Source organism: Moschus berezovskii, chromosome 20, assembly GCF_049115385.1.
Source record: "Moschus berezovskii isolate FMDL1 chromosome 20, NW_MosBer_1.0, whole genome shotgun sequence".
Classification (NCBI taxonomy): Eukaryota; Metazoa; Chordata; class Mammalia; order Artiodactyla; family Moschidae; genus Moschus; species Moschus berezovskii.
Window position 1 is genome coordinate 31,221,854 of NC_142479.1, and position 14,528 is coordinate 31,236,381.

At 52.4% G+C, this 14,528-nt stretch overlaps 1 protein-coding gene and 1 non-coding gene across 4 annotated transcripts in view; both read left to right on the forward strand.

Moving 5' to 3' along the window:
• KSR1 (kinase suppressor of ras 1) overlaps positions 1 to 14,528 on the forward strand; it is a 162,458-nt gene that overhangs the window by 115,721 nt on the left and 32,209 nt on the right. For 2 of the 3 annotated variants that reach the window (XM_088828702.1, XM_055401595.2), the window contains exons 3-6: positions 2,591 to 2,738; positions 7,316 to 7,775; positions 10,306 to 10,310; positions 13,528 to 13,588. In XM_088828702.1, coding sequence (XP_088684828.1) covers positions 2,591 to 2,738; positions 7,316 to 7,775; positions 10,306 to 10,310; positions 13,528 to 13,588 — 674 coding nt within the window. Of the gene's footprint in view, positions 1 to 2,590; positions 2,739 to 7,315; positions 7,776 to 10,305; positions 10,311 to 12,106; positions 13,589 to 14,528 lie in introns of those variants that run through there. The other variant, XM_088828701.1, reaches the window with a different exon arrangement.
• LOC129544835 (small nucleolar RNA SNORA19) lies at positions 3,854 to 3,981 on the forward strand. The gene has a single exon (XR_008683579.1). It is a non-coding gene; the product is annotated as a small nucleolar RNA SNORA19 (small nucleolar RNA).

Here is a 14,528-nt window from a genome sequence, read left to right on the forward strand (position 1 = left end):
AGGCTTGTCTTTGTCATCATCAATACCACCTCCACCCCCAAATCAAGCAGATACTGGAATCTCTACTTTCCAGAGAACTGCTGAGTCATCACAGCCTTGGGAGAGTGCGCACGTCTGGGTGGGAACCGAGGCCGCCCCAGGGAGGGGTGGAGGGTTGTGTTGTGAAGGGCATCGTCCACTTCCGTGTGGCCTTTCCTGACAACATTGCCAAATGGTTTCTCTCAGGGGAGTGAGGGGCAAAGATGTCAAAACTGCATTTTGATGAAGAGCATTGCTGAAGGCTATAGAAGAAGACGCAGGGATTGAATAAAAGCTTCTGCCCTGGGACTATTATCTAACCATGCTCTGTTGTTCTTATCAAGGGTTTCCTGTGACGTTGTTCTCATTTTATCATCTGGAAGGATTTCTCACCACCAAGGGTTTGTCCAAACCACTGATGAGCTTCTTGGCGCTCTGGGGGTATCTGTTTGTTTCTAATTTTTGGAGTCATTCTAAAGAGCCATGAGATTTCTTTTCCACAAGCCTGGAGATGGAAGAATATTCACACAAGACCAAAGATGGGGAGAGGGGACAAGGCCAGACACCAGAGGCCACACGCCAGGCTTCAGATGTGGCCCCTGCCCCCAGGCATCACAGAGTCCCCAAACCATTGCCCTAATGACTCACAGTTGGTATCTTCATCAGGTTTTGTTTTGACACTTGAGTCTAAGATTTATAGCACTGTGGATTGACTGACCACCATTGCTCATGTTAAATTAGACACAGTTTGCTAATAAAAATCAATGAAAATCAACTTAGGGTCTCAAGAACTGCAAGTTTATATGAATCATTTGATGTGGGTTGTCTGGCTTTCCCTGTTATAGAAAATCCGGAAACTACAGAAAGGGGACAACTTCTCCCCGCTCCCCTCCGCCACCCCGTCTCTCCACTGGTCCCATGACTCTTTGAGCTTTCTCTGTGCTGGTCCCTATCTTATTGCATTGCAATAACTTCTTTTCATCTTTTTTTATTTTGGCCACTCTTCGGGGCTTGTGGGATCTTAGTTTTCCAACCAAAGATCGAACTCTGGGCGCAGCAGTGAAAGCACAGAGTCCTAACTCCTGGACTTCCAGGGAATTCCCAGTTACAACTTATTTTCATGTCAATCACTCCACAAGCCACTTGAGGCCAGGGATATGTGCCATTGTTCTGTGTGTCTGCTTCAGGCTCTATGTGACACGTGGCTTAGAGTACTCAGAGCTGGAGGGGTTTCCCGTCTCCTTGATGAGAGGAAAGAGCACAAATTTTGGAGTCAGTTAGGCCTTGATTCAAACATTTGCTGTTTGTAATTGTTTTATTGTTTGTTTGGCTGTGCCGCGTCTCAGCGTGGCACCTGGGATCTTTCCTTGTGGTGCATGGACTCTCTAGTTGTGGCAGGCAGGCTTAGTTGGGGAATGTGGGATTTTAGTTCCCCAACCAGGGGTTGAACCCACGTCCCCCCGCAAGGAGAATTCTTAACTGCTGGACCACCAGGGAAGTCCCTGTGTTCATTTTCTTTGCTGTCTAACAAATCACCACGAACTTAACTGCTTACCCCATCCCGCATGTGTTAGCTCACAGTCCTGCAGAAGGAATACTTTATGGAAGAGTCCCCGAGGACTCAGCCAGCTTCCCTGCTGAGCGTCTTGCCCGGCTGAAGTTGGGGTGTCATCCAGGCGGGCCTCTTACCCGGAAGCTTTGGGAAATCACATCCATGTGTTTTCAGGTCATTCGTTGGCAGAATCCACTTCCTTGTAGCCTCAGACCTAGGGTTCCCTTCCTGCTGGACAGCGGGGGGCCACTCTGTCCCCTTGAGGCCATCTTGTTCTTCCAATGGGGCCCCCTCCATCCTCAGGGTTTGAGTGAGTCCTTTTTACGCTTCGAGCATCTCGCTTCTCTTTGCTGCCTTGAAACCTTGGAAGAGTCCAACTGAGAATCAGATAAGGCCCGTTGGTAAGGACCTACACAGATCTTTGTTGCTCTTGTTATTTAGTCACTCAGCCCTGCCTGACTCTTAGCGACCCCATGGACTGTAGCCCTCCAGGCTCCTTGGTCCATGGAATTTCCCAGGCAAGAATACCGGAGTGGGTTGCCATTTCCTTCTCCAAACACAGATCTTGGTGAGGGTTAATTCTTTGTAATCCTCTTCTTGGAAGCTAATTTTATTTGAATCCTATCTGGTCTGATTCAGATATAGCAAAATTGTAAAGAACCGTCTTTATCTGAAGTATTTGTCATTCACCAAAGTTGTCATGATTCATCATTTCCCCGTCTAGTTGAATAAATAAGAAGAGACCAGAGGGGCAACATGCCCTCATCAGAACGTTTCTGGTTTTTTCCTTCTCTTCTCCCCAGCCCCCATCCCCAAGTTCTGGCGTCTCAGCTTCAGCTGCTTTCTCTGGGATGCTGGAGGTGGGGGCCGGGGTTGGCTGCTGGTGTCCTCAGACAAGTGGTGGCTGCGGGTCGCAGGCCGGCCCCAGCAGCTGGCCCCTGCCACTCAGCGGGAGGCTGGGCCTGGCCGGGAGGAGGATGACTGCTCACCCGCTTCTCTGCCTGTCTTGTGCCTCCCCAGGAGATCCTCCGCGAGCTCACGCTAGATGCCCTGCTGGACATGAACGAGGCCAAGGTGAAGGAGACGCTCCGGCGCTGCGGGGCCAGCGCCGAGGAGTGTGGCCGCCTGCAGTATGCCCTCACCTGCCTGCGGAAGGTGACAGGCCTGGGTAGGTAGGGCCAGTCCCGTCGGCCACCTCGCCCTCCCCCTCAGCCCGGACGCTGCATTTCTCTCCCAGGCCTGGCCTGGTTCCCAGGGCACCAGGGCTTTTGCTGGGATGGATGAGGGGCGGGTGGGGCTGGCGTGACCAGGGTCTCTGGGCTGGCTTGGAATGGCTGGAGTCTACGCTCAGAAAGTGTGTGATGGATCCCACTTGAGGCAGAGGCTCTCCCTGAGACAGAAGTCTCCCAGGTCCCACTGGTCTGGCCAGTGTGAAGCTTTAGCCATTGTTACCAACCCCGGGTTGGTCTGCTGGGTGGGGCTGCATGACTTCCCCTCTGTGGAACACCTCTGTAGGTAGGGCTCTGTGACCCTTCCCTAGCTTCCTTCTCACCAGCCCCCTCCCCGCCCAGCCCTTTCCCCACCCTCTCCCTGCCTCTCCCATACCTATGATCCCCACCCACCCCCTGCCTCTCCATCCCCATCTGGGCTGCGTGCTCAGAAGGCATGCGCTGGTGTGGGCTCAGCCTGAGCCAAGCATGCGGAGAGAAACTGTACACGTTTCAGCTGTGAGTATGGACATGGCTGCCCCAGGCAAAGTGTGTAATCCTGGCATGATGAATAGTGTTCCTCAGGAACTTATTTGCAGGCTTTCTCAATCTTACCCTGGAAATAGCTTCAAATGCCCAGACTTACCGCTCCCATGACCACACAGATAAGCCTTTAAAATGAACCTAATGAATGTAATTAGCTCCAGTTTTCAATTAGCTGAGCTTCTTGTCTTATCTCCAGCTGCCTGAAGCTTAAGGAAGGCTCTGAGGTTTATATTCAGCTTGACTTTTTTTCCCCCCAGAGAAGATGGTGCTTAATTTCTTCCCTGGCCCCATTGTATCAAGTCTTCCTCTGAACACAGACAGAGTCCAGAGTTTTACTTGATTTGGAAAACCTCAACACATCAGGCCTCTGGCAAGTGCCAGGAAGTAAACGGGACAGGGACATAGTTAGCATTCTTATCTCTGCATTTTACAGAGAAGGAGATTGAGCCCAGAGAGGGGGAGGGGCTTACCCAAGGACACACAGCAGTGGGTGGCAGAACTGTGACTCGAGCCTCAGCCCTTGCCGCCCAAGCACATTTCATTGTCTTATTCTTTATATTAAGAGAAAAGATATTTCTAATGTGCTAAATAAACCCCTGGAGGTAAATTAGCGGCATGACTAATTTAGCCATTGCTGTCAGTCTCCTTCAGACAACCATCAAAAATAGTACTTGCCTCCCAAGCTGGGAATCTGGGGGACCTTGTCAGTCCACCCTCTTTATGCCTGTGTTGTAAGGAGTTGAGGAGGCTCTGGCCATTGGGGGGTGGTGGCCTCAGTGCGTTAAGGCTGCTGTCTGTCCATCCTGAATGCCAGGATTGGAAGATCACTAATTTATGAAGCACTTGCTGTATGTTCCCTTCATAGCCGAAGCATCAGAGGCTCTGGATGAGTTGTCTGGGATCCCACGCCCGATACTCAGTCGAGCTGGACTTTGCTCTCAGGTTTCTTCCTTGGAAGGTGCTTTTCCCATAGTGCCCCAGAGCAGGCCTTGGGCAGAGGGTCCTTTCCAGGTGCTCTTTCTCATTCCATCTTAGCTTGTGGTACCTACGTCTCCAAGAGGGACCTGCCACACCCAAGTCCAGGGTGCAGGCAGGTGGATGGGCCTGCCCAGCAGTGGCCGCACTTCAGGTGTACCTGCTGGGGCCTGGGTGGTACCTGTGATCGCCCTGGCCCTCAGGCCCTGCAGTCAGTCTTCACGGCACCTGGCAGGCTAGTTACTTAACCTCAATGTGCCTTAGTTTCCTTATGTGTAAAATGGACATACTGACAAGACTTCCTCTCATGGAATTGTTGGAGGGTTAAATGAGTTAAATTCATCTCCTTAGTCTAGAACCTGGCACATATTAGTATGTATTTTTCAGTGTTAGGCCTGTGGGGTGATGGCAAATGTCCATATCTCTGGTCTTAAGAAAGGTGATAAAGGATGTTTCTTTATGCCTGTGGCTGGTGAACAGGGTAGGATCATGCTTGCTGAATCTCCCCATCCTTCATCCATAGCAGATGTCACTAGTCAATCCCTGAGCTCTTCCTACTTAGTGACTCCAGAGTCATTGTCAAGCAGCCACTGCCAATTGACTATTGTCCACGTGCAAAACCAGAGCCATTTGCCATCCCTGAGCTGGCTAAAGCAATGGTGATTAAATAGACAATTTGAAGAATTGGGGGCTTGTTTCCTTTGGTGGCAGACTTGTGCATAGATCCATGGAACTCATTCTTTTATCCCCTCAACAAGAGTAGTATTTAAGTTCAAGTGTAGGTCTTTTCCATGGCTTCCCAGGTGGCTCAGTGGTAAAGAATCTACCTGCCTAAGCAGGAGACCTGAGTTCAAGCCCTGGGTCGGGAAGTTCTCTTGGAGGAGGAAATGGCAACTCACTCCATTATTCTTGCCTGGAGAATCCCATAGACAGAGGAGCCTGGCGGGCTACAGTCCATAGGGTTGCAAGGAGTCGGGCGTAACTGAACACGCATGCATGCGTAGGTCTTGGCCACGGTTCTAAAGGAGCAAGCATAAGGAATACACAGAGTAACTCATCCAAGCGGATTCATGAATAGAAAGTCACTATGTAGTGAGGTAGAAGGAAGGGCATTTGAGGAGACGATGGAATAGACTAACTCCTCCGTCCATGGGGTTCTCCAGGCAAGAATACTGGAGTGGGTTGCCACTTCCTTCTCCAGGGGATCTTTCCGACCCAGGGATCAAGCCTGGGTCTGCCACATTGGAGGCAGGCACTTTAACCTCTGAGCCATCAGGGAAGCCATAAAACTACTGGAGTGGATTGCCTTTCCCTTCTCCAGGGGATCTTCCCAACCCAGGGATTGAACCTGGGTTTCCCACATTTCAGGCAGATTCTTTACTGTCTGAGCCACCAGGTAGGCTAATATCAGTCCACCATCCCTAATAGATGGCTCTGTGGGCTGGGCTTTATAGTCTTTGATGATGGAGAGCTCATTAACTCCCAAGGCTGTGTCGTTACAGGTTATTCAGAATTGGTAACTTTGTGGGAGGAGGTCCAGGGCTGTGGTTGAGATCAAGGGCTCAGTTCCCATCCCACTGTGTACTTTGCTGTGTGAGCTTGGTGGTATACATGGCCTCTCTGAATCTCATCAATCTCGCCGTGCTGGGTGGATTGAGGGAGCCAGGGTTCAGCACGCAAAGTAGAAGAATTACAGGGTGGAAGTTCATTTTGTCTTGAGTCAAAACCTCCCCTCCTGTGCTTTCCACTCATTGATAAATATGAGGAGGGAGGTGTCCTCTTCCCACGACAAGGTCTCTGTAGACTGGCGTCCTTTCTCTGTGCCTCCACCCCTTCAGTATCTCCCCGTCTCCTGTAAGGTCAAGCCTCAAGCCCTTGGCAAGACATCCAAGGTCCCTCTGGAGCTGGTCCCCAGTGGACTGACCCTCCAGCTTCATCTCTCACCTCTCCCTGGCTTGTCCTGACTTCTCAAGGCATGTGTAGCTGCCGCAAGGTGCCCTGTGCTCCCTGCGTGTGCTGTTCCCTCGCCCTGGTACACCTTCTCCAGTTCTCCCTTGGCTGGCCCAGCACAAGTGCCGCCTCCCCTAGAAAAGCCCCCTGACCCTCAGGCTATTTAGGGTCCTCCTCCTCTGTACCCCGTCAGTCTCCATGCGTCTCTGTGTCAGCACACAGCTCACCAAACTGAGTGTCCAGCACTCTCACTGGACTCGTCATGCACCGCAGACGTGCCTTTTTATGCCCTGACATCCAGCATACAGTGAGTGCTCACATGAATGGACAGACATGTCATTGATTTGGAGCCCTCAGAGCCCCAAGGCCTCGGGAGCCTCAGACAGAGGGTCACCGTGGGAGCAGCCCAAGTCACTCATAGGTTTCTCTCAAAAGAAAGTGGCTCTTGATCTCTTTCTAGCTGAGTCTCTCTTCTAGCAAATTCCCAGGGCAGTTTGCTCTTAGAAGGTCTGTGCAGCCCCTTTTCCTGACTATTGAAGTTTCTCAGAGGAGAGTTATCCCTTTACAGCCTAACTCTTAAAAAAAAACAAACATATGCACCTTTATTTTTTATTTGTTTAGTTTTGGCCATGCCGAGTGGCATATGGGATCTTAGTTCCCCAACCAGGGATCAAAGCCATACCCCCTGCATTGGAAGCATGGAATCCTAACCTCTGGACCACCAGGGAAGTCCCTGCACAGCCTAACTCGTAGAGATCACTCACCACTTCCCTCTCTGAGATCACTCGCTTTGGGGGTGGGTTTCCACACACCTGCCAGCAGGAGCCCTGCCCTGTCCCTCTCTGGGTCCCATTTTCTTCTTTATATGTCGAGGATAGTAGTATCTGCACTGGTGTCCTGACAGTCAGCCAGATAGCGTGTGTGCTCGAGTGGCCTTTATAAAATAGGTGATGGCTGGCAGCTGGGGCCTCCGTTGAGGGACTGTGTTCCTTGGATGGGCCCTGGCCACCTCACCTGTGACTCCGTCTGGCTGCAGCCACCTGTGACTTGACTCTTTGGCCCACAGGCGGGGAGCACAGAGAGGACTCAGGCTGGAGTTCGTCTGATGCCCGGCGGGAAAGTGGCTCCGGGCCCCCCGCAGACACCCTCTCGCCAGCCAGCCTGCCCTGGCCTCCAGGGAGCTCCCAGCTGGGCAGACTGGGCAGCAGTGCCCAGGGCCCACGCTCCATCTCCGTGTCTGCTCTGCCTGCCTCAGACTCCCCAAACCCCGGCCCCGGTGAGGGCCTGTCGGACCCCTTTATCTCCCTGCACGCCAGCGGCCGGTTGACCCCCCGTGCCCTGCCCAGCTTCATCACCCCGCCGACCACGCCCCAGCTCCGACGGCACACCAAGCTGAAGCCGCCCAGGACGCCACCCCCGCCCAGCCGCAAGGTCTTCCAACTGCTGCCCAGCTTCCCCACGCTCACCCGGAGCAAGTCCCACGAGTCTCAGCTGGGGAACCGCATTGACGAGGTCTCCCCGATGAGGTAAGTGTCCTTGCCAGGCAGGTGCCGAAATTGCCACCTACTGAAAGTTCTGACTACAGTTTTCTCGCTGTAAAGGTAATATAGGCTCGATTTTTTAAAGGACGAAATTGGCCAACATAGAAACCACAACGCAAAAAGTGAAAGATGCCCCCATCTCTCAGTCCACTACCCAGACCACCTGAACTGTTTGGGCTGAATTCTATTAGACTTCTTTTTGCGCACATACACACAGACACGTCAGAATAGACTGAGTTATGATACAATAACAAATACCCCAGACCTCTGGATCTTCAAATAACCAAAGATTTATTTCTTGCTCATGCTACCTGTCCATCACAGGTCAGCCTCATTCCAGATTCCAGGCCAGAACATTGTCTAGAACATCCCACTGTGGCAGAGGGGAATAAAAAAGAAACTTTAGATGGTACAACTGAGCGATAATACCTTAACAGTTTGGGCTGAATTCTATTAGATATATTTTTATGTACACACACACACAGACTCAAAGTGATATTATGTATCAGTCAGAATAGACTGGGTTATGCTGCAATAACAAATACCCTCAGGTCTCTGGGTCTTCAAATAACCAGAGATTTATCTCTTGCTCATGCTACCTGTCCATCGCAGGTCAGCCTCATTCCAGATTCCAGGCTGGAACATTGTCTAGAACATCCCACTGTGGCAGAGGGGGAAAAAAAACTTGACATATTACAACTGAGCAATTAAATGCTCTTTCCCAAAAGTTCTACACACCATTTACGGCCCTACCCAAACAGAAGAACCAGGAAATGTCATCCTCCTATATGCCCAGAAGGGGGAACTAGAATATCTTGCTGAAACTGCTAATAATTATCAAAAGCTATGTACTCTGCTATAACCTATTTTTTAAACTTACTTTTATTTCTGAGAACTAAATATTAGTTCATCTTGAACTACCTTACTCTCTTATTTATTTATAAAAAAAATTATCTATGTATTTTATTTTATGGCCGCAACATGTGGGATCTTAGTTCCCTGACCAGGGATTGGACCCATGCCCCTTGCGTTGAAAGTGCAGAGTCTTAACCACTGAACCACTAGGGAAGTCCCTTGATCTATGTATTTTAAATAGTTAGTGACAGTCATATGGTCCAGTATCACTCACACAGAATTTTGTAGAGGTTAAAATTGTCCCCTACCATTTTTCCTTTTCCTTTCAGGAACCAACCAGGTTATCAGTTTTGTATATATCTATAATTATTCAACCTAGTTCATCTTTTAAACTTTTTAAAGCCTCTTTCCAGTGTATAGTTTAATTTCTCCCCTCTTGATGGATATTTAGGTCTTTGTCCTCTGTTATAAAATTTGCCCTTGTCTATATACCCTTGTGGAAGGGAAGGAGGAGTTTTCCTTGGGTGCCTCTTACCTTCTTGTGCTTCTGAGGGTTGGGAACCCAGCCTCGCTCCTGACATGGTCGTTTTGGGTCTCAAGTGGGCTTGTTCCCCCACCTCAGGGCAGACTCTCTTGGGTCCCTTGTGGGATAGACCTTGGACAACTCTGATGACTCCGAGTGTATGTCACCCAAGGAGAGAAATCTAGCTGTGACCAACCTGCCACTCCCGATCAAACTGTTCTGCTGGGACCTGGGGCTTGCCTCCTCCCTGACCCCCAAAAGGGGCTGAGCCTTCCATCCCCCGCCCAGATCTTCTTCTCTCTGAAGCACAGTGATAACAGCCATGTGGATACATGGACATGGGTCATTCAGAGGGCGTCTCAGTGGGTAAAACCCAGTGCCTCTCTTCCTCATTTTTTTTTTTTCCTGAAAAGAGTGTTAGGGGGGCTCTGAGTGGAGAACAGAGTCTTAGGCAGATGACACCACTTCCTTGGATCCCACTGCTGGTGAGCTGGGCCTTGCGCCCTGGGATTCAACCCCACAAAGACCAAAGCTGGCACCGCATGAGTATTCAGGCCACCCTGCCACCCTTGATGAGCCCTGAGGCTGGACTGAGTGCCCTGGGCCCCCAGCTGTCTTTGTCCCTGGAACAGCAGCACCCCCAGGAGATGTCACTCAGGCCCTGCTTGGGGGCTGCCTTTCTGCTCTTACAACTGTCCTCCTCGCCTCCTGCCCAAGCCACTTCTGTGGCTCCCTGAGCCGCCCTCCTGCTTGGTCCGAGCACCCATCCTCCCAGGGCTTTGGGCAGGGCTCCTCCACCTACAGGCATATGATCTTGGGAGACTGTGTGCCTGTTTCCTCAGCTGTGAAAAGGAATGAACTCTAATTACAATGCAGGTAGCTGGCGAGGGCTAGGAAATCTAATGTATTAAAGTACAGTGTATGGCTCCATTGTCCAGTGGGGAGTTGGGAGGGGGCCACCTCTAGCCCTTGTCGTTAAGGAAAGTCCCCAGTCACTCAGCCAGCCTGGCCCCACACAGGGGCTCAAAGTCCTCATGCAAGCACTGTATCCACTCCTGCCCAAGGACTGATGTTCCGGGGGACACCAGGCCAGCACGGTGACATAATCCCGCTTTCTCTCTTTTTTGTCTCCTCCAGGTTTGGTAAGAGTGATTCATTTTCATCCCCTCTGCCACCCGGGAGTCCTGTTTCTGTCGCTGTCCCCATCAGGGGTGGATTTCTTCGACCCTCTCTTAGTCAGCTGGCCTTTCTGTGGTCCAGAAGCAGAAATGCCGGGCTACAACTCAGGAAATAACTCTTAGGACAGGGAACCTTCAGGTAACAAGGTGGTTCAGCCCAGCCCACAGCTGCCCTGAGAAGCAGGCACCGTGAGAATGTCACCGTCTGTGGGCAGCTCTGTGGTGGGCCCCACTTGCACATTGCCACCCCCACAGGTGACCTCTGGCAGGAGTTGTTTACCTGCTGGGCTGCCGTGGTGATGCCATGCTCCTGGGAAAGAGGTTCCTTATGTTCGGTGTCGATGGATGGTAGCCATCTGCAAAGTCCAGCTAATGTCTTGGGACCCTCCATCCTGTTCAGGAGAGGGACATCCCTGGAGGCAGGAATGTGGTCAGCTCTGAATGAGGCCTGAGAGATCAGAGGGTGTGAATGTCCCCTTGGAGGAGGGTGGTAAGGATGCCCAGGCAAGCTCCGAGTCCCTTTTCCACCTCTGTGTTGAGAGCTGATTCTTGTACATGGCTGTGCTGCAGGGCATCTCTCTCCAGAGTCAAAGCAGAGGGAAACAGCCTCTGGGGTCTGCTTTTAATTGTCTCTGTGGAGATGCAGAGGCATCTGGTTTTTGCCTGAGCAAAATAGCAGCTTGTTTTTGTACTAGCCTATACTGGCTAAATAGAGTGAAGAGGCTGTCAGCAGGGTCTGAGAGATGTGGCGTGGAGTAACAGACAGTGACTTTGCCAAAATGGATCTGAATGCAGGACCACCAGGGAGGTAGAGGGCAAGGAAGGAGGGAGACTGCCCTTCCCTGTCCCCAGGGCATGGGCAGAAAACTCCCAGGACCCCTCACAGAGCCTTGTAGGAGAATCCAGCATCTGCATCCCTAGGACATCCATCTTCCCGGTTGCTATAGTGATGCAGGGACCACAACAGCGAGGCTGCTTCCCCAGTTTGCCAGGAAGGTGGGACGAGGCCTTTAGGACCAGTGTTTCACCTCCATTAGGAAAGCATCATCTCATATCCCTCCTATCCCAGGCCTGTGGCAGATATTAGTAATCAATTGTAGGGTGTCTTCAGGATTAGAGACAGCTTCATCTCACTTCTGTCCTATCCCAGGCCTGTGGCAGACATTACTAATCAACCACAGATTGTCTTCACAGATAGATGGTTAAAATCTCAATATCCCACTGTCTGTTTCTCCTAGTCTGGTAGCCTAAACCCTTTTAGATTCATATGCTTTCATGGCCTTGGCTACCGACTGAGGTGGGGTGCCCCCCTCCCCACCCCTGCTGACAAGGGAGTTGGGAGGAGTCAGCCCCACGGCAGATGTGCTAGAGAAATTGTGAGTTCAACAAGCAGCAGGTGGCAGAGGTCCGCATCAAACTCCCCTTGTTGTAGGAGGAAAGTCAGTACGTCCATCATGCCCTTCTCCTGTGGTTGTGTATCTGGTACAAGGCTTTAAGTGAACCACCACTTATTGAGCACCAGCTGTGTGCCAGGCCAGCGTGGGGTGGAGGGCTGACTCAGAGGATGTGAGATGGCCACAGATCCCTAGAGCACTGTGTTCCTGACCTTTCTGAGTCACAGATCTCTTTGATAATTGGATAAAAATCTAGACCTTCTTTCTAAGGAGAATCCCACATTAACCATCTCCAACCTTTTTGGCACAGGGTCTGGTTTCCTGGAAGACAATTTTTCCATGGACGGCAGTGGCATGGGGGTGGGCGGGGAATGGTTCAGGCGGTGATAACGCGAGCAATGGGGAGCGGCAGATGAAACTTTGCTGTCTCATCTGTCACTTATCTTCTGCTGTGTGGCCCAGTTCCTAACAGGCCATGGACCAGTAGCAGTCCACGGCCCAGGGATTGGGGACCCCTGCCCTACATCATCTGCTTACCAGTCCAGAGGAGTCCCAGACCCCCTGCAGCACATCCACGGGCTTCTTTGAGAAGCCCTGCTCTAGGAGGAGATAGGCAGTATTGAGTATGGGCAGAAGCTGGGGTGGGGAGGAGTGGGGGTCTCTCGGTGAAGGAGGGGAGAGGGAATTAGACATATGGGCTGCCAGTGGATGACAGATTGCTTCCAGCTGCTCCTCTCCTGCCCAACCTATTATACCACCAACCCCAGGGATGCCCATTCATATAAGAAAGCCAGGGCTGGAGAGAGAGGCCAGGGTGCCCTCTTGGAAAGCATGCAAAGCTCATGGCCTGAGACTTCCCCCGAGGCTCAGACTGAGTGCCCGACTGGGGCTGGACCACATAGGAATGGGTGAAGCTTCACCTCGTCTTCTCTCTACCTGCTGGGATCTGGCAGTGGTGGCTCTCAGAGCAAAATGCCCAAGGTGATTCTGCCTGGAGAGCTGGTTGTGCTGCATGGCCACCAGCCTCACCCGCTCTGCCAAGGGTCAGATAACTTCCACCTGCGTAACAAGAAGAATTGGTGACCTGTAGGTGCCTCCACCGGAGAAGGCAATGGCAAGCCACTCCAGTACTCTTGCCTAGAAAATCGCATGGACAGAGGAGCCTGGTGGGCTGCAGTCCATGGGGTCGCTACTAGTCGGACATGACTGAGTGACTTCACTTTCACTTTTTACTTTCACACATTGGAGAAGGAAATGGCAACCCACTCCAGTGTTCTTGCCTGGAGAGTCCCAGGGACGGTGGAGCCTGGTCGGCTGCCGTCTATGGGGTCGCACAGAGTCAGACACGACTGAAGTGACTTAGCAGCAGCAGCAGCAGGTGCCTCCACGAGGAAGTACAGGAGATGGGGGCAGTTGAGCTGCTGTCCTCACCTTGGCTTTGCCTTCTGCTTCACAAGCCTGTCTTCCTCCAAAGCTCGAAATCTCCCAGGGCCTGTTTCTGAACTCTCTGCAGAGGCTAGGTGGTAGCATCTGTTGGGGGGTGGGGGTAACTGCCCTGGCCCTGCTTTGGTCTCGCCTGGCTGTCCCTGTCTTGATTAGAGGCAGGTTCAGGAAAACGGCCCTCTGCCATGTGGTTGGTCTCTGCCCCTCCCATCCCCCCCCAGCCATGTGGTTGGTCTCCACCCCCACCCCCCAGCCTGTGATCTCTGAGACAGCAGGTCCCAGGTACACACCGTCCAGGTAGGAAGGACCCCCTCAGCCTGCCGACCTGGCCTCTTTCCTCGCAGATCTCCCTCACGGATCCCCACAGATGGTACGAAGGGACATCGGGCTCTCTGTGACACACAGGTAGGCCTGGCCGGGCTGGGGTGGGGAGGGGGCACAGAGCTGGGCTGGGACCTGTATAAGTTGAGCCCTGCTGGGGGGTCACTCTGCATTGCTGGAGCTCTGTCCTGACCCTGTCTCTCAGGGCTCTTTGTGTGTATGTCAGTCCGTTCTGTCTCACAGGCAGACAGTGGTCTGTCTGTCCATTCCTCTGTGGACATGGCACCCACCTGGAGCCCCTGCCTGTCACCAGCAGCCCTTTTGGACTCGCTGGCCTTCCCCTGCCCCTCCTCGAGTCTCCTCCATCTGCTGAGGGAAAACACAGGTCCTAGGAGAAACAGGGAGCCGAGAGCATCCCCCTGGGTCCTGCTTGACATTGCTTCCATGGACATAACTGGCCACACGTCAGAGCACCCTGGAGCTTGATGAAATGCCAGGCTCCATCTGCAAGGTTCTTAGCTTGCCAGTCAGGATTCCAGCAATTTCCGGAGACTGATGTTCATGCAGCTGGTGTGGCTGGTGAGGGCCTATGACATGGACCACCCAGAGGCCTTAGCCTCAACGCTCGTGAGGCTGGCGTGTGCTGCCAACCGCAGGTCTGAGCAGCATCTTGTCTCTCCACCGACAGCCAGCAGTACGGTCCTTTGGGATCCCTGTCCTCTGGCCGCCCCATTAAACAAGTCGTGAACATGGCCAGGCACACTTGTTGAGAGTCTTGCAACTTGCCAGGGCCTTTGGTTTTTCCCAGAGGTTGCGCTGCACTCTGGCCTGTGCGGAAGGCCAGCCCCAAATCCTCGCCCCGTGAGGCAGGCTTGGCTCTGAGGGGTTGAGTAATTTGCCTGAGGTCTCACAGCCACTGAGACACTCTTGAAATCGCTGGCTGGCGCCCAGGCACTTCTGTCCCAAGCCTTGGCAGGGCCCGGATGCCCGTCCCCAAGAGCCTCGGGGAGGAGAGTCCCTGGCA